Genomic DNA, 24,259 nt, shown 5'->3' with positions numbered 1-24,259 from the left:
GGAAGAAAGTTTTATTCTCTGATGAGAAAAAAATGTAACCTTGATGGTCCTGATGGTTTCCAACGTTATTGGCATGACAAGCAGATCCCACCTAAGATGTTTTCTATGCGCCACAGTGGAGGGGGCGCCATAATGGTTTGGGGTGCTTTTTCCTTCAGTGGAACAATGGAGCTTCAGGAAGTGCAGGGGCGTCAAACGGCCGCTGGCTATGTCCAGATGTTGCAGAGAGCATTCCTCATGACTGAGGGCTCTCGTCTGTGTGGTAACGACTGGGTTTTTCAATAGGACAATGCTACAGTACACAATGCCCGCAGGACAAGGGACTTCCAGGAGAATAACATCTCTCTTTTGGCCCATCCTGCGTGTTCCCCTGATCTAAATCCAATTGAGAACCTTTGGAATTGGATGGCAAGGGAAGTTTACAAAAATGGACAACAGTTCCAGACAGTAGATGGCCTTCGTGAGGCCGTCTTTACCACTTGGAGAAATGTTCCCACTCACCTCATGGAAACGCTTGCATCAAGCATGTCAAAACAAATTTTGGAAGTGATAAACAATAACTGTGGAGCTACTCATTACTGAGTTCATGTTTGGAAGTTGGATTTCTGTTTTGGGGGGGTTTATTTTTTATTTTATTTTTTAGGTGTGGTCCCAAACTTTTGATCAGCTGAAAAACAGCCTTTTTCAGTTTATTAGTTGTTTTCATTAAATTGAATGCTCAAAATGTTTTTGTCTCACTCCCATTTCTTCTTGTTGCATGTTGAAGCTCTACTTGGAACCTTGTTAGGATCCAGCCATGCTAAATAGGATTTTTTTGCCATTTTTCGAGTGGTCTTAAACTTTTGATCAGGACTGTATATAGTTTTATAGTAAATGATTTGATATAACTTGTAGTCTACTCATTTAAATTCCTGCTCATTCTGGGCTTTGAAGTCAAGAAGGTCCTATCAGTGATTGACAGCGATCTCTGTATGCAGTCATAGAGGGAAGGCTGTCAATGCCTTCACCTCTCTCTAACTCTTAAAGGGCCAGCACACATGTACATAAATCTTCCATAGCCTATGGATGACCACATGTAAGGCCCCCTTCCCTGTGGGAGAATGCCTGAGCAATAGGTTCTAGTAGTCTTGTTTTCTGCAAATGTTTGCTATTTGCCTTGTTCACTCACCTCAGATTTACCCTTTGCTGCCTGATCTCTGAACTGAAAAAAATAGAAGGTTTCAGCACCACTCCTTAGGTTTTCAAGAATGAACGTGTGACTTATTGCAGATGCATTACCAGATGGGCATTTCTATTTGTCTGTCTTTTTTGGAGTGCTGTTCCCCCTATAATTGATCTCCGAACTGAACCTGCCTGCCCTGACACTTGGACCAAGTTTGGATTGCATGAACTCTGCCTGCCCTGACCTCAGCTTGAACCTAAGGTTTTGCCTGACCCCTCAGTGTTTCAAGTGTCTAGACCCCCTGGGTCAGCAGTCTACTATAAAAGCTGACCGGGCAGAGTGCTCTGAGCAGTGTTTCTGCCCCTTTATATGTTTTACAAAGGTTTAAGTACCCTTTTCCTTGATTACCTTCTGACAGCTGAAAACCTGAAATGCCAAGTTTACCAGTGCCCACCAACACTGATGCTAGTGCATTGCCAGTTGTGCTATTGCATTTGTGTGATGAACCCTTAATGATGCAGAATTTTCTCCAGAATTATCTCATCCCCTAATTTAAAGGGTTCTATATGATAAGAGATACAGCACCACTGGTACATGGGCTGTGTCTGTTATTGAATTGGGCTATGCTGAAATTCTAGACACAGCTCGTGGACAAGTGTGGCACTCTTTCTTGACAGAAACAGTCCTGTTTCTCATAAACTCTTTAAAACACAATCACATTTCAGAAGAACAAAAAAAAAAATCAATGTCTGTATAAACTGAAGAACTCAGCTGCCCAACCTATAATCAACCTACGCACAGCATAACCTCTACATTCAAGAGTTTCCAGTGAGGATGTTTGCAGGTGTACCGACAGAAAAAGGCACAAGTTGTTTTTAATGTGGATCTTTATTGTAATTACATAATTCACACTGAATCATAAATTAATTTTCTCTGGTCTGGAACAGGCGTGCTGACCGGGCAGAGTTCTTAGAAATAAAAAGAACATTATTTTTTTTTATCCTCACGAAATACAGCAAGAAACGGCTTCTCAGCAGCGCAAATACCATGTACTGCAGTTATTTTGAAATGTGGTTTAAGAATATCAGCATAGGTTATAGGAACAGACACTTTTTTTAAAGCAAATTTGCAGGATTAGAAAAACTTGGCTGCTATTATTTCCAAAAACTACACACGTTAACTCCGTGATTAATAATATAATTCATATGTCCATGATGACATCAGTAACAAGATGGTCAGTGGTTCATCTGTGAAGAATCCGTGTTTGGTCCGTTTTTTGCCCTCCGTGTGTCATCCTTATTCCACAGACACTGCTCAGCTGAAAATTTTATTTCAAGAGCATCTCCTAGTAATGATCCATGAAACACAGACAAAACATGGATGTCATCCATGTTGTGTCCATGCTTTTTCACGAACCCATAGACTATAATGGGCGTGATGGATCCGTTAACACGGGCAAAAATAGGGAGTGCTTCTGTGGTATAACCCTGGGCGGTGGTAAATAATGGATGTGTGAATACACACATTAAAATCAATGGGTACGGGTGCTGTCCATGGAGAACACGGACAGCACATGTCTAAGATTCACTGACTTCTGAATAAGGCCTCATGCACACGACTGTTGTTTGGGTCCGCATCCGAGCCGCCGTTTTGGCGGCTCGGATGCGGACTCATTCACTTCAATGGGACCGCAAAAGATGCGGACAGCACTCCGTGTGCTGTCCGCATCCGTTGCTCCGGTCCGTGGCCCCGCTAAAAAAATATAATATGTCCTATTTTTTATCCGCGCTTTGCGGACAAGAATAGGCATTTATATTGACGGCCGGCTGTTCCGTTCTGCAAATTACGGAAGGCACACGGACGGCATCCGTTTTTTGCGGATCCGCGGTTTGCGGACCGCTAAAAACTGAACGGTCGTGTACATGAGGCCTAAGGCCTAGTTCACACTACAGTGATTGTGAGCCAAAACCAGATGCAAAACTTTCCATTACACCTAGGACTAAGGCCGCTTTTACATGGTCAGTGTTTGATCAGTGAATTCCAAAACCAGGAGTGGAGCCTACACAGAACTAAGAAATAATGTAAAGATTTACACTTGTTCTGTTTTTGACCTGATGAAAATCACTGACCGTGTGAAAGAGCCCTAAGTAAGCAAATGTAGCACTTAAAAAGGGACTGTTATAAGAAAACTCTCCAAGTGACCATATATTCCTCAACTATTCCCCCCGCCATTTCCAGTTCTGCAGCTCCAGCGCTCTCCTCCAGTTTCTGTTTTTACAGGTTGCAGCAAGCAGTGACATAGCGGTATATGGCACATGACCCCAGCAGCCAATCACTGGCCTCAGTTTGGTCACATGCTTTATACAACTATGTCACCGTTCCAGCCTATAAACAGAAACCAGAGGTGGGGACCGAAGCTGCAGCGCAGGAAACAGCAGGGCATTAATGGGTGAGTACATTCATTATTTATCACATTTGGGGGCAGCCACTGGGGAAGTTATCTTATAACTCAGACAACACTTTTAATTAATGAAGGAAAAATATCATGAAAATATTAATAAAAACATATTCCGTGCAGGCTTGCTATTTAATTATTTTAATACATTAAAGGTGTTCTGCAGTTTGTTTTAACTGATGATCTATCCTCTGGATAGATCATCAGCATCTGACCGGCGGGGGTCCGTTAGCCGGGACCCCCACCGATCAGCTGTTTAAGAAGGCGCTCCAGCAGCGCCGCGGCCTTCTCACTGTTTACCGCTGACCCAGTGATGTCACGACTAGTATCAACTGGCCTGGGCGCGGCTAAGCTCCGTTCACTTGAAACAAACCGTAGAACCCCTTTAAGAGATAAAACCATACATAGCATATTCCTGTTCATTTACAATCAGCGTTTTCCCCAAATTCCAGAAATTCCCAGAAACCTTGTTGGGAATTTAAAGAAAAACTGTAATATATTTTACCTTTAAGGCCTCAATCAAATGGAACCAAATTTACTGTAGGGATCTATGGTCTGAAGCCTAACAGTAGGTTAGGGATAGTCAGTGATATTGGTTTTCCTTGTCGAGTCCCAAGGATTGTTAAAAAGTCAGACTTTGACTCATAGGGAACCACTTCTAAAAGAAGGTGCTAGTGGGATGGTTCTCATTTCCTGGGAGATACCTTTTTGCATACTGCATCAGCAAAAAAATGTTGGCAGGGGTTAGGAACCACCAGGGTTGCCAGCCATAATTTTTCAATTTCCTGGACAAGTTTTCCAAAAATCACAGACTTTTTTTTCAATTTATTTTACAGACAAATTTAAAAACCATAATGAATAATAAAGATTATAAGTAATACAGGTCTATAGCGCAATATACTGATAACAATTCAATACCGTATTAACTGGGAACTGCAAAATACCACAAAAATAATCCGATCAAGTCCCACCAGTCACAATAAAAAATCAAGAACACACCAATTATTATTTTTCACAGACATAGGAAAGTCGCCTATTTTTATGGACCGTCCAGCAATTTCCTGACGGTTGGCAATCCTGTGAACTACGTGAAAACTTAGATCTGCTTACTTAACTGTGTCTGCAATGTCATACTTTGAGGGGGGCTGGGAAAGAAGACAATTTGGATGCCTGGGCTATGGGCGTTACGTGCTAGATAATTTACTCTCTGCTCTGCACTGATGAGGGGCAATCACCCCGAAACAGCTGTCTGCAGATGAGGTGCTGGCTTATTTAATATCCGAGTCATGTCTCAAAGCCCATTGACTTAAATATAAATGATATAACAAGTATGATGAAAATAAAGGTGCCTCGAGGTTAGTGAATGCTAGCGGAGGGGCCATTATGAAATAAGCTGGCAAAAAAGCACACAGCAAGATAAAGAATATGCACACAGTTCCAGCTTTGAACAAGTCAATTCCATTCATGGGTGTTTTGTTATAGAAACTGTTTTTTAAAGGAAATCTGTCAACTCCAAAACACCCCCCAAACTAGAGTAAGAGAAGTACAGTGTAAGTGGTGCCGAGTCCGATTATATCATTTTTATCTCTTTATATTGACTTGCATTCAGATGCTGTGCTCCAACAAACCAGCAGTAAAATGCATTGAGAGGACTCCTCTTTGAGTCCTCTCCATTATGTGCATGAGCCCGGGAGTCCTCTCAATGCATTTTACTGCCAGTTTCTTTGAAGCACAGCATCTGAATGCACCGCTTCCTCTAGTTTGAGGGGTGTTTCGGAACTGATAAATTCCCTTTAAGGGTCGGTGTGACAGCTCAGCCTCCTGCAATTCTATGTAGTATGCTGCAATAGCAGAAACAACCCATGGGCAGGTGTGGCACTAATTCCAGAACAAAGGAGCAACATACTTCTAAGGGCTCATGCACACGAACGTTTGTTGCGTTCAGTATACTGCCCGTTTCTTGAGTTCAGTATGCATTACTTATACTGAACCATTCATTTCAATGGGTCAGCAAAAAAAAAGTGTCTCAGTGTGCATTCCGTTTCCGTATTTCCGTTTTGTTGAATAGAACATGTCCTATTATTGTCCACAAATCACGTTTTGTGGCTCCATTCAAAGTCAATGGGTCCACAAAAAAAAGCGGAACACATACAGAATGTACTCTGTACGTCTTCCGTATCCGTTCCGTTTTTGCGGAACCATCTATTGAAAATTTTATGCCCAGCCCAATTTTTCCTATGTAATCACTGTATACTGTATATGCCATACGGAAAAACGGAACTGAACTGGAAACACTACTGAAACAAAAAAAAGGATCCGTTAAAAAATGCCTGCAAAACACTAAAAACGTGTGCATGAGCCCTAATTCTGTACAACACTTTTAAATGAAAATAGACCTCAGGGGGAGGGAGGACTGAGAAAAGTTCTCAAAAAACAAAACAAAACAAAACTATGGCATGATTCATATGGGCAGTTTTGGTAATTCTTGTGAATATTTGTAATATTTGAAAATAAATGGGGTGTTCTACTGCCTATCTTTCATTGGTGGCAGGCTTGAATTTATTGGCTTGTTAGCATTTGGCATTCCATTCATACAGCTAAAAATATTAGTACATTAAATAATTCAGACAATTTATTATATATTCACTATTATTTTTAGCTCTACAGTATCTTACTGAACAAAAAGTATGTGCCCACATCTCCCAGTGAATGGGATGCCAATTGCTCACAGGCAGATAAAATCAAGCCTAGAACCAATAAGACATTAGCAGTAGAACTGGCTGAACTGCAGAGCTCAGGGACTTGCCTTGTGGCACTGCATGGGTAATATATACAGTCACAAAAAAATCTACCGCACGTGAACACTAATGGGATAATAGTTACCCAACATTTGCAGTTCTCAAGAGCAAGTGCTGTTATTGCATTGGAATAGTGTCAGCAGAAAATGACCTACTTGTTAAAGAGGACCTTTCATCTGGCAAAACATTGTGAACTAAGTGTCATGGATCTGTATAGCGGCACCCAGGGATCTCACTGCACTTACTATTATCCCTGGGCGCCGCTCCGTTCGGCCGCTGTGCCCTCCGGGATGTTCGGTCACTTGGTTATAGTCGGAGGAGACTGCCCTTGTTCTCCTGGGCATCTCCTTCTCCGAGGCTGTTGCGCTGGCCAATCGCAGCGCAGAGCTCACAGCCTGGGAGGTTTTATTTCTCCCAGGCTGTGAGCTCTGCGCTGCGATTGGCCAGCGCAACAGCCTCGGAGAAGGAGACGCCCAGCAGAACAAGGGCAGACTCCTCCTACTATAACTAAGTCTCCACCTACTATAACCAAGTGATCGAACATACCGTAGGGCATAGCGGGAGAACGGAGCAGCTCCCAGGGATAATAGTAAGTGCAGTGAGATCCCCGGGCACCGCTTGTACAGATCATGACAATTAGTTCACAATGTTTTGCCAGATGAAAGGTCCTCTTTAACAAGTAGGTCATTTTCTGCTGACACTATTCCAATGCAAAGGGGTTGTCCGGGATTAGAGCTGAACCCAGGCATCCCCCCCTGATGTTAGCATAGGAGCATTTCATGCTCCGATGCTCTCCTTTTCCCTGCGCTGGATTGCTGGATAGTTCTCTTATTGACCCATAGTTATAATACGTGGATAAATAGCAGCAACATAGTAAGAGCGAAATTACTCACTTTTTTAGAAGGATCTCAGCTCGCAGTTCCGGACTTTCCGTGGCGTCCCACGTGTTGTGGTACAAAGACTCTTACCACCGGCTTCTTCCTATGGTGAGTAGTTGCGATGTATTGCTTGGATGGACGCTTGTTGACCTGCGCCGAGGTCTCCCAACATCAGGCGCTGTCTGTGTGTCGGCGTTCGACGTGTCTCAATACTTTCAAAAGCAGCAGAATTTTGTATGCACTTTAACAGGAGTGCTCCAGAACCTTGTCGCTTTACTACGCGATTGGTTTTCAGGCTCAATTTGGCCAGGAGACTTATTCACACCATACGCGTTTCGGATTTAACACAGACTGCTTCCTCAGAGATCCCTCTAAAAAAGTGAGTAATTTCGCTCTTACTATGTTGCAGCTATTTATCCACGTATTATAACTATGGGTCGATAAGAGAACTATCTATAGATACCGCAAGATATCCTCACTATAAAGTCTATTTATCGCAGGACATCAATTACAAAGCCGATTTATCGCAGGATATCAACAGCACAAACTTTTATATACAGACGTTTGTATTATATGATACTCCTCAACTCAATATAATCAGTTGGATTTATTTCAGCATCCATAAAAGCCTGACCATATACAGCGGGGATCCTATCATCATATAGTGTTCCTAAGGGACTTGCAAAACACCAATATTTTTCCATGTTTTATTATTCATTTGTTTTATATATTTATTTTCTGGTTTTTCATGTATTAATAACATGTCTTATTGCCTCTATTTTTAATCATCTTCAAGTATTAAATTCTATTCCAGTTTACGATCTATGTATTTTATGGTTATAATAATGTCACTATTGGTGGATTTGTGATGTGCCGATATTTATAATAAATGATTTATATTGTTACAATTATATTGTTACTATGTTTGTCCAGGTGTAGGTGTGCCCTACTATTATTAGAATTTTTTTGTCCTTATTAAGATTGGGTGGCTCTTGCACCAGGTGCACCATTTCCTTGCTGGTCGGAGGGTGAGCAATCTCAACATATTTTAGGCCTAGTGGCCAATGTGAAAATTGCAGGGTTCTATAAGTTTTTTAATATAGATAGGGAAATGGAAAAAAAAAAACACACCATAAAAATGTTTAACATAAAAATGTGATTTAAACAATAGGTCATTATCTGATGACACATTCCTTTTAAGCCACAACCCCCCCTACGGAATCTGAATGTGGACCAGGAAGCAACATCAGCATTGGAAGTGTTATCTGTGAGCTTCACAAATTAGGTTTTCATATACCTGAAGCCAGGAGCTCAAAAGATGCGAGCAAGTCAAAAATAACCAATTGCAACACATCAAAAAAATGCAGTCTAAAAACAAAATAAAGGGGCTATCTGGGAATTTGAGATTGCTGGCCTATCCTCAGGATCAGTTGTTCGAAAAGGCCACAGCGCTCTGTGAGCACTTAGGCCTCTTCCTAGGTCAGTGACGTCACCGTATATTAGTCACATGGCCTAGGTGCAGCTCATTTCCATTGAAGTGAATGGGGGCTGGGGTGCTGCGAGTCAGACCCTGGCTGATCTGATATTTATGATATTCAATATCAAAATCCTGGATAACCCCTTTAATGGCAGCTTTGGAGTAAGCAGTTGGCAATGATGAGGAGCATTGTACGCGTACAACTCGCTGATGCAGGCAGCATGCAGGTGTGATTAATGTATTAGTCAGCACTAAGGAAGTGGTTTAAGCGTTTAATTCCCAATGAGAAAAAATATTTTTTGCTTCAGCCATCAAGGTTATTGCATTAACTCATAGCAGAAGTTTTTGTTCTCTTTAAATTTTGTATCTTTTTTACATTCAAACAAAATAAAACTATTACATCTAATTGTGGATTTTATCTACAAATTAACTATTGCTTATTAAATCTTTCTTTTTTGAGAATAGGGGCTTGAAATGATACTGTTTTTTTTTTATATATATGGGTAATCAATCTAGCCAATTCCATTCCCCAACTGTTCCACATTGTTTAGAGACGAACCCAATGGCCTGACGTCCACAGCACGTCTCATGATCAAGGCAGCCAGTTGGCTATGGTGATGTGTCACCCATAGTGACCAAGTGGTGGTGACTGGCAGTTGTGGTGACATGAAGCCGCTATAGATGTCATGTTATCTTATTAATGTCTAAGCAAAGGGGACTCTGTGGAAAGCATGCCACCAAAATGAAGCCATATTGGTGAGTTAAGTATAGTACAAAGTTTTTTAAGTTTCTGGCCAAGGAAACTTAATTCTTAAAAGGACCTTTCACCGGTCCTGACATTACCATGGCTGTGAGCTGTCCAGTCAAGGTGAAGAGCGTCACAGCCAGGGAGAAAGAAAAAAAAAGCTCACCTTCTCCCTTGTTGTGACGCTCTCCGCTGTGATTGGGCAGCTCACAGCCAGGGAGAAGGAGACGCCCCTTGAAAAACATGGCCGTCTCTGCCTCCCTGTAAGGATGGTATGGATTTACATACAGGGCGGGAATGCAGAACGGGGGGCACAGCTGTTGAACAGAGCAGCACATAGAAAAATAAAATGAGCGATATCACATGTCATTAGTATGCCCTACACTGCCAGGTATTTATAGGGTAATGTCAGGACTGGTGAAAGGTCCTCAGTCCTCTTTTACATACCCCCAAATTAATAGCTATCCATGTAATACTGGCTGGCACTAGCTCCAATAGAGCAACAATTGATCTTAAAGGGGTTCTTCAGGAGATTTATATTGATGACTATCCTCAGGATAGGTTATCAATATTAGACTGGCAGAGGTCTAAAACCCCTATCAGTTGTTTGAAGGCTACACGTCGCCTTTCTTGCAGCGGAGGCACAGTCTAATTACAAGTGCCGATCCCATTCACTTGTAATTACACTGCGCCGACGCTGCAAGTAAACCGACAATGTAATCTTGAAGAGGAAAGCTGTGCTCGCAAGTGGGCCTTTCTTCTCTTCAGCTGATCTGCGTGGGTGCCGGTAGTCAGACCCCCGCCAATCTGATATTGATGGCCTATCCTGAGGATAGGTCAATATAAAACGCACAACCCCTTTAACACCTTTCTGCTCTGGCTGATAAAGAATGTCCCAAGGGTAGGTCCCTCCTCCATGATGCCCCAATAGAGCATAAAGAATGGGGATGTCTACTCTAAAAGAGTTTTCATCAAATAACTTGCTTAGACCAATCTTTCTGTATTCACTTTTAAATATTTTTTGGAGAACACAAAAAAAATTCACATCCCATAAGACGCAATAAAAAAATAAAAAAACAGACCATATTCCCCATGAACCAGTGTGGCACATTTATTTCCAAGACAGGGTACAGTTTTTATTTTTTTTAACAAGCATTTGCAAACCTGTACTACTGCCAAACTGAACCCCTTGCTACTAGGCATGTTATGTACCGACTGCTTTATACACAAAAAAAATTAAACAAAAAATTTCTAGTGCAACCACAATATAATTTAAACCCCTTAAATTCTGGGAAATAAACAAAAGCATTGACTAAACTCATGGGCGCTGCAATCTATCCAGCATCCTGTGAAGACGAATCCCTGAGCGGAGCAGCGTGGATTTACATTTGCTGAGCACATAAGACATGCAGCAGAGGGAAACTAATCCACAGGGTGCAGACAGACGGGCCACCAGAGGAGCGATCTCTACTAATTTTCTTTTTTATTTGAGTCTAATAAGGTAACAAGTCTAATAATGTAACAAAGCTTCAAATAAAAATATATACAAAAACAAGATGGGTGTTAATATTGCGGCCATAGAACGGTGGTGCTCTTCGGTGTACAGTAGGTAGATCTTGTGGGTCCACCTCAGTGGTACGGTTTGGAAGACTTGATTTTCTTTTGCTCCTCTCTGTGCTTCTGCCTCTTCCTCTTGCTTCCTTCTTTGTGTCCTGAAGAAACACAATCTATTAACAACTTTGCCAAGTTGTGAAGTTTATCAAGTACATTTATGGAAAATTTATGGGGGAAAAACAACAGAGATTCTTGTTCTTACGGTTAATGAATTCAATAATAATTTACCAGTAAATTACCACAAGCTTACTTACATTGTACCTGTCCACTACAGTCTGAGCTTGGGATGCTCTGCCAATCCACTCAAAAAGATATTTTCACGAAAGGTTCAATTGACTGCTAAATCACATAGGAAGACGACGACGAAATCGTGAAATATTACTAAAGTTTTCCCATAACCAACACTTCAACAGGATAGGTAGTCAATGTCTGATTTTCGGCTGTCAGACCAATGAGATCTCCACCGATCACGAGAACGGAGATCCTGTGTCCTCTGTCTGAAAGAAGTGGTGGCCACACAGGCACATTACCGACTATCGATCTATATCTATGCAAATGACAGCAATCGGCTAGTGCGGCACCTACCTTAATCAGTCTCCTAAACATAAAATGGAGCAGTACTGCACATGCCTGACCACTGCTCCATTTAAACAGAGGGCAAGAAACCTCCATTCATGTGGTTGGTGGGGATGCCAATGCTTGGACACCACAGCAATCAGACAGTTATGACCTATCCTGCAGACAGACGATATGGGAAAATCACTTTAAGGAACTAAGGCACATTGCCTAGAAATATCCTTCTAGGCCTGTGATGGCTAACCTCCGGCACACCAGCTGTGGTAAAACTACAAAGATGTCAATTAGTTCATCCCCATTTCTTAAAGGGATTCTGTCACCAGATTTAACCCTATTAAGCTAGCTGACATTAGTGATGTGATAATGTCAGCTAAACCTAACTAGCCTATTCCTACTTTTATCTATGCCCCCGTTATGCCAGAAATCTAACTTGTATAATATGCTAATTAGCCTCTAGGAGCAGGTGGGGGGGGGGGGGGGGGGGGCGTTGTTCCTGCTCCTAGAGGCCCCGTTCTCCCACCTTTGTTGCCTCCCTTCAGGTCCTGATTGACAGGGCCAGGCAGCACTCACGCTGTTCAGCATTTGGCGCAGTGAGGGAAAGACGCTCGCAGGCTGCCAGCATCCTCCCCACACCTGCGCCGAATGCACATCGCTAGTGTCAGCTAGCTTAATAGGGTTAAATCTGGTGACAGAAACCCTTTAACTGTACTTTTATTTCCCCCCACTAAACATTAGTCCACGGATTCTGTACTCAACCTTTCCACAGGGGGCCAAACCAGTTAAATGTTTTTGGGACCCTTCGCATAGATAAGCTGCTATTCTGATGACCTTGGCTGTTTTAAAATGACATTCAAATGGTCTTAAACATTAGTATGTAACCTATACAAAACTAATAAATAGTTCAATAAGTAAATCAATAGACTGATACAGGATAGAGGAAAACACATTCATTTACATAAGGCAACTCTAACACCCTCTTTTGTGTATAGTGTATGATATATACCATGATAGGCTTCCACTTCCATAGTGTCCTCAGAATTAGATGCTATACAGCAAGTCATGCAGGGGGTATTACCATCCTAAGATGGGGTATTGCAACACCGTGAGTTTTCTTGCAATTAGTTAATTCTGTTATGTGATTATACCTCCAACCCATATCCAGAAAATGCATGTGTGCATCTTCATGTCACCTTAAAGGGGTTGTCTCACTTCAACAAATGACATTTATCGTGGTATATACAAAGTTGAAGGGGTTGTGCGGGCAGTATATGTTGATGACCTATCCTCAGGAGAGGTCATCAATATATACTGCCTGCACAACCCCTTTAATACAAGGCACTTACTAATGTATTGTGATTGTCCATATTGTCTCCTTTGCTGGCTTGATTCATGTTTTCATAGTATTATACACTGCTCCTATCCAAGGGTTACAACCACTGCTTCAGCGCACACAGGAGGTGGCCATGGTGGGAGTTGCTGCGCATCACGCGGTCCCAGGCGTCAAAGAAACCTGGCCCTTTTTTTTAATAGTCTACAAACACGTCCACATTGGGCTCTAAACCCCTGGGAACGAGCAGTGTATAATGTGCTGAAAACATGAATCCAGCCAGCAACGCAATATGGACAATCACAGTACATTAGTAAGTGCCTTGTATTAACCTTCTCTACATGATAAATGCCATTCGCTGAAGTGAGACAACCCCTTTAAGGAGTTTAGGCAGCAGACAGCTTCCCATAACCACATCAAGTCTGAATCTGTCATCTGCACCTGGAATTACGAGGCAAAAGCTTAAACACTGAAACACTGCAGGCTGAAGGATCACCTGCCGCTGCAGACTGAGAAAGAGGCGTCTATACCAGAAATTACTTTCTTTCAGACTTGTTGTAGCCGCATAGCAAAAAAAATATTTAAAAAAACCACACGCTAAGCAAAGTAGAGGATTTCACCGGACTATGTCGCTCTAAGAAGGGGTTTAGGATTAATTCATTTCAGAAAGGATATGTTAAAGCCGATTGAAGGAACATGCAAATTCCACTTTGCTACAACGATGCCAAAGATTTGACAGAGCAGAACTGTGCTATTCCAAGACTGCACGGGGGAGAAACGCGTGTCATAGTAAGAAATCTAGGATACATGTAATAGCAAAATCGTGATTAACCAAATGTGTGATTGAGGAATGGAGCCAGTTGAATGCAATGAGCCGCTCCTGATATGATGCAACGGTTTGTGAACGACAGACCGACGATTGCGAACACAGGCATGTATTGGCTATAGCTGTGCCAAAGTTCTTTGTGCCATGGCAGGAGTTCAGTGGTGAACATAAAGTGTGAGTATATTTCCAACCTTAAATACCATTATACATTCTAAATAGATTAAAAATGTGTGTACTGACGAATTTCTTAATATATATTCATAGCAGTCGAGACAGAGCTAAAAGACATGAAAGAGAACATGCTCACTGCTTGCAGCCACCACTAGAGGGAGCTTGCTGCACGCGGTCATACATGGAAGGCGACAACCACACAGTATGCAGTGGCTCCAGGCAGGCAGCATGTGATCACTACATCTCTGCCTATACAGGGCAATGGACTGTTGGAAAACAGATTATCTTTAAGTCGAAATACTTCGACTTAAAGATAAGCATACACTGCAGATAAGGGGCAGTATTTATAGTGGGATCTACAGAAACACTTTAAAAACAACCACTTAATGTTTATGACTGCTGTAAACGCCATATGTTGAACCTTATTATTTGGCGACCTGTTTTCATTACAGCAGATTGCAGCAGTGTTTGGGCTTTCTCTCTGGCAGTGTCGCGCATTTATGTGACTGGCTGACGTACACGTTGCCATCTATAACCCCCTCCCCGGTCTCTGGTTGCACACCTGAATAAATGTGAGAATCCCCTAAGAGATTTGAGCCTCGCAGTCTCTCTTCTTCCTCCTCATCGCTAATGTAGCTGGGACCATGCCGGGAAAGGCCAGGAGGTCTGTGAGATCTGGAAGGCTTACTGCTGCTACTTGATGGCAAAGCATTCTGTCCCCGACGTCTGCATTCTTCTGCAAGGCCCAGTTCATCTGCCACACCTGGGGGAAGAAAAGGAAAGACAAGGGTAAAAACTTCGATAAATCACATCTAAATGTTGTTTGTATCAGGGCTGGAAACGAGTGACCTGAAAACTGTGATCTGAATACATCTGGTTAATAATGAAAGGTTCTCACAATATAATTCAGTAAGTATAGAAATGAAAAGACCATATAGGCGCAGATGGTGAAGATATAGATAAGGCCACATTCACAGTAGACTGATCCAGCGGGCCGTTCGGGCAAAATGACGGTTGTCAGTCAGACAAAAACAGATGCATTTATGCCGGAAAACCAGATGGATTACCGCCGGATCCCATTACAGTCAAAGGGGAGCCGTCAGTACACGGTCATGTCTGGCAGTGCCAGATACGGTGAACGCCGGAATCCTGAGTCTCTGTCGGATCAGGCTACCGGATTCCCAGCACTATTGTGAATGCACACTAATGGGTCTAGAACAAAATCATACCCAGCACAGACCCAAAATGCATGCATCTGGGACTGCGCCAGGCAAGGTAGCTTGCACTGACTAGGGTCAATAAGGACCGATTTGTGACAGACCTAAGGCTACTTTCACACCAGCGTTTTTACTGGATCCGGCAGGGCTCAGCAAAAACGCTTTCATTACTGATAATACAAACATGTGCATCTGTTGAGAACGGATCCGGTTGTATTATCTTTAACATTGCCAAGACGGATCCGTCATGAGCTCCATTGAAAGTCAAAGGGGGATGGATCCGTTTTCTATTGTGGCAGAGAAAACGGATCCGTCCCCATTGACTTGCATTGGGGGTCATGCAGGATCAGCCTTGCTCCACATCCCAGGACGGAATGCAAACTACAACATGATGCGGTTTGCTCTCCGGTATGGGAACGCAACTAAACAGAACGGAATGCATTTTGGAGCACTCCGTTCTGTTCAGTTACGTTTTGTCTCCATTGACAATGGTATTGAGCCCCCTATGACGAATCTCAATACCGGAAAACTAAAACACTAGTGTGACTGTAGCCTAAGACATCTGCTCCAAAGTCGGCTTCAGATGCTGCTGTGCTGCCCAGTTTATTGGAAACTGTGGTTCTATGATGTCCATTAAAACACCACTGGTCGTACTGAGGAGGGGGCACAACGTGTACATGTCCATGCTGTCTTTCACTTGCAGTATTTTCTAGATATGTTAAACTAAAAGGGATGGGTTGTAAGAAAAATGCTCATGTGAACACAAAGAATCATGTGCCAGCTATGGTATGGCCTAGGAATGAATTTCCATTTCTTAGAGAAAACTGTATTATGATACCACACAGGTTCATTAAAATTGAGGAAAACCTATGCAAATCTGTAAAGATGAGAGCATGCTACAGGCTCACTACACTGGTGCCACAAATGAAGATACCCTTAGGGCTCTTTCACACTTGCGTTGTCCGGATCCGGCGTGTACTCCACTTGCCGGAATTACACGCCGGATCCGGAAAAACGCAAGTGAACTGAAAGCATTTGAAGACGGATCCGTCTTCAAAATGCGTTCAGTGTTACTATGGCAGCCAGGACCCTATTAAAGTCCTGGTTGCCATAGTAGGAGCGGGGAGCAGTATACTTACAGTCCGCGCGGCTCCCGGGGCGCTCCAGAATGACGTCAGAGCGCCCCATGCGCATGGATGACGTGCCATGCGATCACGTCATCCATGCGCGTGGGGCGCTCTGGCGTCACTCTGGAGCGCCCCGGGAGCCGCACGGACGGTAAGTATACTGCTCCCCTGCTCCCCACTACACTTTACCATGGCTGCCAGGACTTTAGCGTCCCGGCAGCCATGGTAACCATTCAGAAAAAGCTAAACGTCGGATCCGGCAATGCGCCGAAACAACGTTTAGCTTAAGGCCGGATCCGGATTAATGCCTTTCAATGGGCAATAATTCCGGATCCGGCCTTGCGGCAAGTGTTCAGGATTTTTGGCCGGAGCAAAAAGCGCAGCATGCTGCGGTATTTTCTCCGGCCAAAAAATGTTCCGGTCCTGAACTGAAGACATCCTGATGCATCCTGAACGGATTTCACTCCATTCAGAATGCATTAGGATAAAACTGATCAGGATTCTTCCGGCATAGAGACCCGATGACGGAACTCTATGCCGGAAGAAAAGAACACAGGTGTGAAAGAGCCCTTAGCTAGCTTTTCATACAGTCAGGGGTGCACCACCAATGAGGCCAGGTGAGGCCATCGCCTCAGGCAGCACCAGGTAGGAGCAAGAGGGGGGGCAGGCGAAGGGCCATGGGCTGAAGGGAAGGGGTTAAGTTAAGAAATTGGCATTGGGGAGTGGGGGGCGCCCTCTCTGTTTTCGCCTCAGGCAGCAGAAAGGCTAGGTGCACCCCTGCATACAGTGGTCTACAGGAAGGCATTTACAAGATACTGGTTAAATTAAAAGGAACCTGTCATGTTGTATAGGCAGTCCCAGGTGTAGAGCAGGAGGAACGGAGCACAGTGATTTATAGTTTTGTGGGAAGAGATTCAACATAACTTAAATTTTATTTATTTAAATCCCCGTTCTTCCTCTGCTCAGGAGTCCAGTGGGTGGTCCTACTAAGTGATTGACAGCTATTTCACACATAAAAAATGATCGCCCACTGGACTCCTAAGCATGGAACAAAGCTACATATCAATCTGCTCCGCTTCTCCTGCTCTATGAAATGAGGTCCACAAATCAACCACCAGGTTCAACATGACAGGTTCCCTTCAAAAACTTTTTACAAGAATCAGCAACATTCTGCACTCAAGCTGCTGCGAAACTACAACTCCCAGCTTGTAAACATGCTTGGCCATAGAAGTGAATGGAGGACACTGGGAGTTGTAGTTTCAGAGCAGGTGGCGTACTGGAGGTTGCGGATCCCTGCCCTATTATAATCTTATAATACTAGTGGTATTTGAGTCAAGCATAAAAGCAAAGACCAAATAAAAGGATTATACGCAGAGGTGGCTTGTTTCGCACACACACGTGGGTGCCCTTTTACTTGCTCTACAAATAGTCGCTTCCTCATATCCTTTGGATGTGATGGAAAATGTAATTACTTGGGGGTCAATGCGACATGAATGACAGGTTCTATTGTCTACTGGCAGATATGGACGATCGGTAATCCATATGGGTCAAATGTGTCCATTGGTGCTGCCGATCAGCCTGCTCCTGTCCCAAGTGTTACAATCTATGGGAAATCTGCATAGTGGTTGAAGGGGCTTCAAATAACACAGACGGTAGTAGTGAGATGGTTCTGACACTATATCAATGCTGAACATGCAGCTTCTGAAGACAAGCAATAAAACCGTGTCTGCACTTCAGACCCATATAGGACTGTATCATAAATGTTATTAATTATTGAACCAACGGCAAGATATAACATGTCTCAAAAGATGTAATAAAACTCCAGACATAGAAAGTGTTCAAAGCTCATGTATACCAACAAGCCATGCCCGGGGATTCGGGAAGTTGGTGAGGGGTCAGTGAGAATTGTGCAAGAATCTTCTCATTGCTCCCCATATTCAATAACATGTGCAGCAAGATTTCACAATTCCTGAGAAAACTCTGGGATCAAGCCATAGAAAAACGCATCGATCCAAAAATCCAATAAAGAATGAAGATACATTTACTATAAGACAGATTTTCAGGACTAATAATCCAGTATTTAATGAGTTGAGTAGATAATAGCACAGAGGATACTACTGGTGGATGGCTGAAGTCCCCTCAAGGGCTTGGCTGCATGTCACCAGCCGCGCTGTCGGGTCGTACCCTATACGTTGCGAGTTTGCCCATGCTCTTAAAATTTATTACATTTTAAATAGTATTAAAGGAGTTTTCTAGAAGTAGAATATTGATGATCTATCCTCCGGATAGGTCATCATTCCCTGATCGGTGGGGGTCTGATACCCAGCACCCTGAGGCTCTAGTGAGCACGAAGTCTCCTCGCAACTTATCAAGCAAAACATTGATATTGCAGCTCAGCCCTATTCACTTAAAGGGGGCTGAGCTGCACCTAGGCCAGTGATGGCTAACCTCCGGCACTACAACTCCCAGCATGCTCCATTCATTTTTCTGGAGCTCTGAGAACAGCCAAGCAAGTGTGCATCTTGGGAGTTGTAGTTTTATCACAGCTGGAATGCCGGAGGTCAGCCATCACAGACCTAGGCCATGTGACCAATGAACGTGATGTCACTTGCCTAGGAAGTACATTGTGCCCTTCCACTAATCCCTGCCCACGTTTTAAAAACTGGTGAAAGCAGAAGACACAAAAAGTTGCAAAACTGCTTTTGTGCCCAATTTATTTTTGCTTTACAGAATAGTCAACAGTCAGAGGCAGTAAAAAGACAAGTATATTACGTGGTATATGTATATTTATTTAATATGGCAGACGGAGGCATCTGTACATAGTCGTAATATGGCAGCGGTATTGTATAGATTCTTCTGTATATCTATATGCCTCCTCTCCTTCAAGTACTGCTTCATGAAGAGACTATCTCCAGAAAACAATGCCATGTGGTGGGACACTCCATATGTCTCGGACCAGAAACTGTGCATATGTTCATTGAATAAACCAGAGTATATGATCCACCGGGATTCAGAAGACACTATACTTGTGATCAAAAGGTGTCTCCTCATGAACAGGAAGGTCTGGGAAGTGTGATACACAATTAGTAAGAAGATCAAAACATCTCAGCACCTTAAGGCGAGTAGATCCAAGAGTCATAATGATACAGCATGATGCGGCTGTGGGTTTCATCATACGTACAGAACCACAATGCTGCTGAAATCCTTTTAATCATACCGATACATCCCATCCTAGTCATAAGCTTAGTAAATGATTACAGTAAGCAAGCGTTCACAATTTCTTGATCTTTGCACGTACATCTATGTTTAGGTCCTTCAGGATTCTGACTCTTGGTTACCATAGAAACATGAAGGTAGACTCGACAATTGCAGCAAACCCCAGCAGAGAGGATGAGAGTGATACACCCACGCTGCTGTTTAACCCCTTTGTTTGCACACTTTGACTTTGTAATTTATTGTGCGCAGCTATCATCCAGTCTTCAGCCTGGCTCCATCAACCATAATCCCATAAAGCCTTTTAGTAAACAGAATGCTCTTATTGCGTGGGGTGGCTTATAAATAGGACCTGGTGACATTTTGCAATCAGCAGCAGACGAGTCACTACTAAACCATAAGCTACCCCCAATGCTCAGTAATTGAATACCGTGAGCGACGTGCTTTTACAGCCCTGATAACAAAGCAGTGAAGTCTACCGAGTATGTTGCTTGCATTATAAATTGGTTTCCGGAGCAGATGAGTCTGTCCTCCGTTGCTCCAGACCAGCATGCCCCTCCAGCCATCTTTGTAGGAAGTAACACGGACAATTTCAAGGTTGTAACAGGATAAACCATAGAGAAAACAATAGTGGCAGCTCCTAATGACCATGTCACCGCTGCAATATTAAAGGGGATGTCCAGCCACTTGACAAGTTTTACCAAAAGCTTTGCACGCTATAAAATAACGAACGCGAATATCCTTCTGTTAATGCAGTCTTGATATGTTGTACATGAACTTAAACGTTCAAAGAATGTTCTACATTAAAATCCAATAAAAACAATTTGACCCTGTATATGTAAGATTCACGTTTCCAACACTAATTAAAGGGGTTGTCCCATCTCCACCTTTCATAGCCGAGATGGGAATGACTCACAGTAAGTACCGGCACGAGTTACGCAAATGGCCGAACTTTCGTCACTCTGCTCTTCCCGTAACTATTTGCATAACTCCCATTCACCGCTGTGGAATTTATGGAAAGAGCGGAGCACAGTCCGTTATGCTGTTTCCGTACCTAAAGTTAGTTATTCCCATCTCAGCCATTAAAGATCAAGATGGGACAACCCCTTTAATGTCTAACTATGTTCAAATATGATCCAATGATATATGGGGGTAAGCATACAAATCTCTACATCAAGCCGAACAGGCAGAATCTACACAGCCCATTGTTGCTTCCGCTTCTCCTCGCTCTAGAAAAGCCTGGCATAGCAATCTGGTGCCGGGTATCCTGCATCGATGTGCTATGCAGAGCTTTCAGCAGAGTGGGCTCAGGTATGACCAGCGCTGTGTGCTCCTGGCAAAATCAACATTCGCAAACCGCCTTTACGGCTGTGCTGTATGGATTCTGTATGCAAAGCAATGGAAAGTGCTACAAAAAGGGGGGGGGGGCTGTTTTGCTAGTAAAACAATAAAATAAACTATATTACAGAAATAGTTTTTAGTGTACGAGTCAAAACCAGGGCTATGGAGTCGAGGTCGGAGGCAATTTTGGGTACCTGGAGTCGGAGTCGGGTAATTTTTGCTCCTACTCCTACTAAGTTTAAATTGGAATAGAAAAAAAATAAGCAAGTTTAAAGGGGTTCTTCACTTTCATTTAACTGATGATCTATCCTCTGGATAGATCATCAGCTTCTGATCGGCGGGGGTCCGACACCCGGGACCCCCGCCGATCAGCTGTTTGAGAAGGCAGCGGCGCTCCAGCAGCGCCGCGTCCTTCTCACTGTTTACCGCCGGGCCGCCCGCTCACTGACGTCACGACTTGTATCAACTAGAGTGGGCGCGGCTAAGCTCCATTCAAGTGAACAGAGCTTAGCCGCGCCCACTCTAGTTGATACTAGTCGTGACGTCAGTGGGCGGGCGGCCCGGTGGTAAACAGTGAGAAGGCCGCGGCGCTGCTGGAGCGCCGCTGCCTTCTCAAACAGCTGATCGGCGGGGGTCCCGGGTGTCGGACCCCGGCCGATCAGAAGCTGATGATCTATCCAGAGGATAGATCATCAGTTAAATGAAAGTGAAGAACCCCTTTAAATGTCCCAATTCACAAAAAGTTATAATTACTTCTCTACTGTAAGAATAAAGGCCAATGCATGCAGTGCGTCACGTTACCGCAAAACGAACACGTTAAGTGACCGTGAAGAAGCATGCTTTTCATATGCTTCACTATATGGCACGCAACGCACAGTTAAGGAGCGGCAATACTTATACTTTCCATTGTGTTGTGTTCCGCTGTTACAGGGAACGCAACGCCCATGGTTAGCCTAGCCTCTCACTGATAACTGATTAAGTAAATATGTTTTTTGCAGGACTAGAGACACTTGTATAAGTGAAGGGAATGGATAGTCAATAGTTCAAGACTGAAGCTGTAAACCAGTGTTTCCCAACCAGTGTGCCTCCAGGTGTTGCAAAACTACAACTCCCAGCATGCCTGCACAGCCAAAGGCTGTCCGGGCATGCTGGGAGTTGTAGTTTTGCAACAGCTGGAGGCACGCTGGTTGGGAAACACTGCTGTAAACCATTTGAAAAACTGCTGTCATTCAGCTAAGGCTATAAAAACTTGTAAACTCAGATTGTTAGCTTAAACTTTAAACATGACTATGGGATTCTACTAGGGAAATCATGTTTTACAATAAATGCCCCTTCCCCTGCCCCTTCCTGGATCCCCCCACTGCCCTATCTTCAGCAGAAGATCAGCACACAAAGGAGAAGGCAGCAGCACCATTTTTGAACTGGTAAAGTTCCTGTCCCTGATGTTTATGCCTACCGCTTGATAAAAAAATTAAATAAAACTTTGTTGTTTTCATTGTGTTTGTCTTTTGCTTAAATTGCTCAATACAGTAGACTGTTGGCTTCCTAGCCAGTAGTTCTGTGGTAATGACATGTATATTGCCTTTCTTTCCTTCAAGGAATGTATAAAATACATTCGCATATTAAATACAGAGGAGTCTGAGTCGGAAGTACCAAAAACTGAGGAGTCGTAGTCGGAGCATTTATCTACCGACTCCACAGTCCTGGCAAACGCACTAAATTTTCAGACGTGCCTTTTAAAAGATTTGGCACAATTCACTCCTGTGCTATGTGAGTGGGTGTTGCTTTTGTGTCACTCATAAAATAAACTCATCACAAAAATGCATACAAAAAAGAAAGACTTTTTACTGTTAAATAATTGTGGTTATGGCGTGTATAGCTTTAAACATGAAACATATTGATTTAACATGTCTCAACTGGAGAATAAATGCATGCATTTTTTTAAGCGTTTTTTAACCACCTCCGGACCGCCTAACGCAGATGTGCGGTCCGGAGGTGGCAGCCCTGCGCTCAGCGACGCATATACGCGTCATCTCGCGAGACGCGAGATTTCCTGTGAACGCGCACACACAGGCGAGCGCGCTCACAGGAACGGAAGGTAAGAGTGGATCTCCAGCCTGCCAGCGGCGATCGCTCGCTGGCAGGCTGGAGATGTGATTTTTTTTAACCCCTAACAGGTATATTAGACGCTGTTTTGATAACAGCGTCTAATATACCTGCTACCTGGTCCTCTGGTGGTCCCTTTTGTTTGGATCGACCACCAGAGGACACAGGCAGCTCAGTAAAGTAGCATCAAACACCACTACACTACACTACACCCCCCCCCCCTGTCACTTATTAACCCTTTATGAACCACTGATCACCCCATATAGACTTCCTGATCACTTCCCTGTCATTGATCACCCCCCTGTAAGGCTCCATTCAGACGTCCATATGATTTTTACGGATCCACTGATACATGGATCGGATCCGCAAAACACATGCGGACGTCTGAATGGAGCCTTACAGGGGGGTGATCAATAACAGAGGGGTGATCACCCATATAGACTCCCTGATCACCTCTGTCATTGATCACCCCCCTGTAAGGCTCCATTCAGACATCCGTATGCGTTTTGCGGATCCGATCCATGTATCCGTGGATCCGTAAAAAATCATACGGACATCTGAATGGAGCCTTACAGGGGGGTGATCAATGACAGGGGGGTGATCAATGACAGGGGGGTGATTACCCCATATAGACTCCCTGATCAGCCCCTGTAAGGCTCCATTCAGACATTTTTTTGGGCACAAGTTAGCGGAAATTTTTAGTTTGTTTTTTCTTACTAAGTCTCATATTCCACTAACTTGTGTCAAAAAATAAAATCTCCCATGAACTCACCATACCCCTCACGGAATCCAAATGCTTAAAATTTTTTAGACATTTATATTCCAGACTTCTTCTCACGCTTTAGGGCCCCTAAAATGCCAGGGCAGTATAAATACCCCACATGTGACCCCATTTCGGAAAGAAGACACCCCAAGGTATTCCGTGAGGGGCATATTGAGTCCATGAAAGATTGAAATTTTTGTCCCAAGTTAGCGGAAAGGGAGACTTTCTGAGAAAATACAAAAAAAAAAAAAACAATTTCCGCTAACTTGTGCCAAAAAAAAAAAAAAATTCTAGGAACTCGCCATGCCCCTCACGGAATACCTTTGGGGTGTCTGCTTTCCAAAATGGGGTCACATGTGGGGTATTTATACTGCCCTGGCATGTTAGGGGCCCGAAAGCGTGAGAAGAAGTCTGGGATCCAAATGTCTAAAAATGCCCTCCTAAAAGGAATTTGGGCCGCTTT

General features: G+C 43.5%; 1 protein-coding gene across 1 annotated transcript in view; it reads right to left on the bottom strand.

The window, feature by feature from the left end:
- Window positions 1-10,601: 10,601 nt before the first annotated feature.
- The window catches only part of DNAJB6 (DnaJ heat shock protein family (Hsp40) member B6), a 103,679-nt gene continuing 90,021 nt past the window's right edge, over window positions 10,602-24,259 (bottom strand). Inside the window, exons 9-10 of the mRNA XM_044293329.1 lie at window positions 14,592-14,792; window positions 10,602-11,227 (exon numbers count right to left, since the gene is read on the bottom strand). Coding sequence (XP_044149264.1) covers window positions 11,145-11,227; window positions 14,592-14,792 — 284 coding nt within the window. The 3' untranslated portion in view covers window positions 10,602-11,144. The remainder of the gene's footprint in view (window positions 11,228-14,591; window positions 14,793-24,259) is intronic.

This window comes from Bufo gargarizans, chromosome 5, assembly GCF_014858855.1.
Source record: "Bufo gargarizans isolate SCDJY-AF-19 chromosome 5, ASM1485885v1, whole genome shotgun sequence".
In the NCBI taxonomy this organism is placed as follows: Eukaryota; Metazoa; Chordata; class Amphibia; order Anura; family Bufonidae; genus Bufo; species Bufo gargarizans.
Note: the sequence above shows the minus strand (reverse complement) of the source record. Positions and strands in the feature narration are given on the sequence as shown.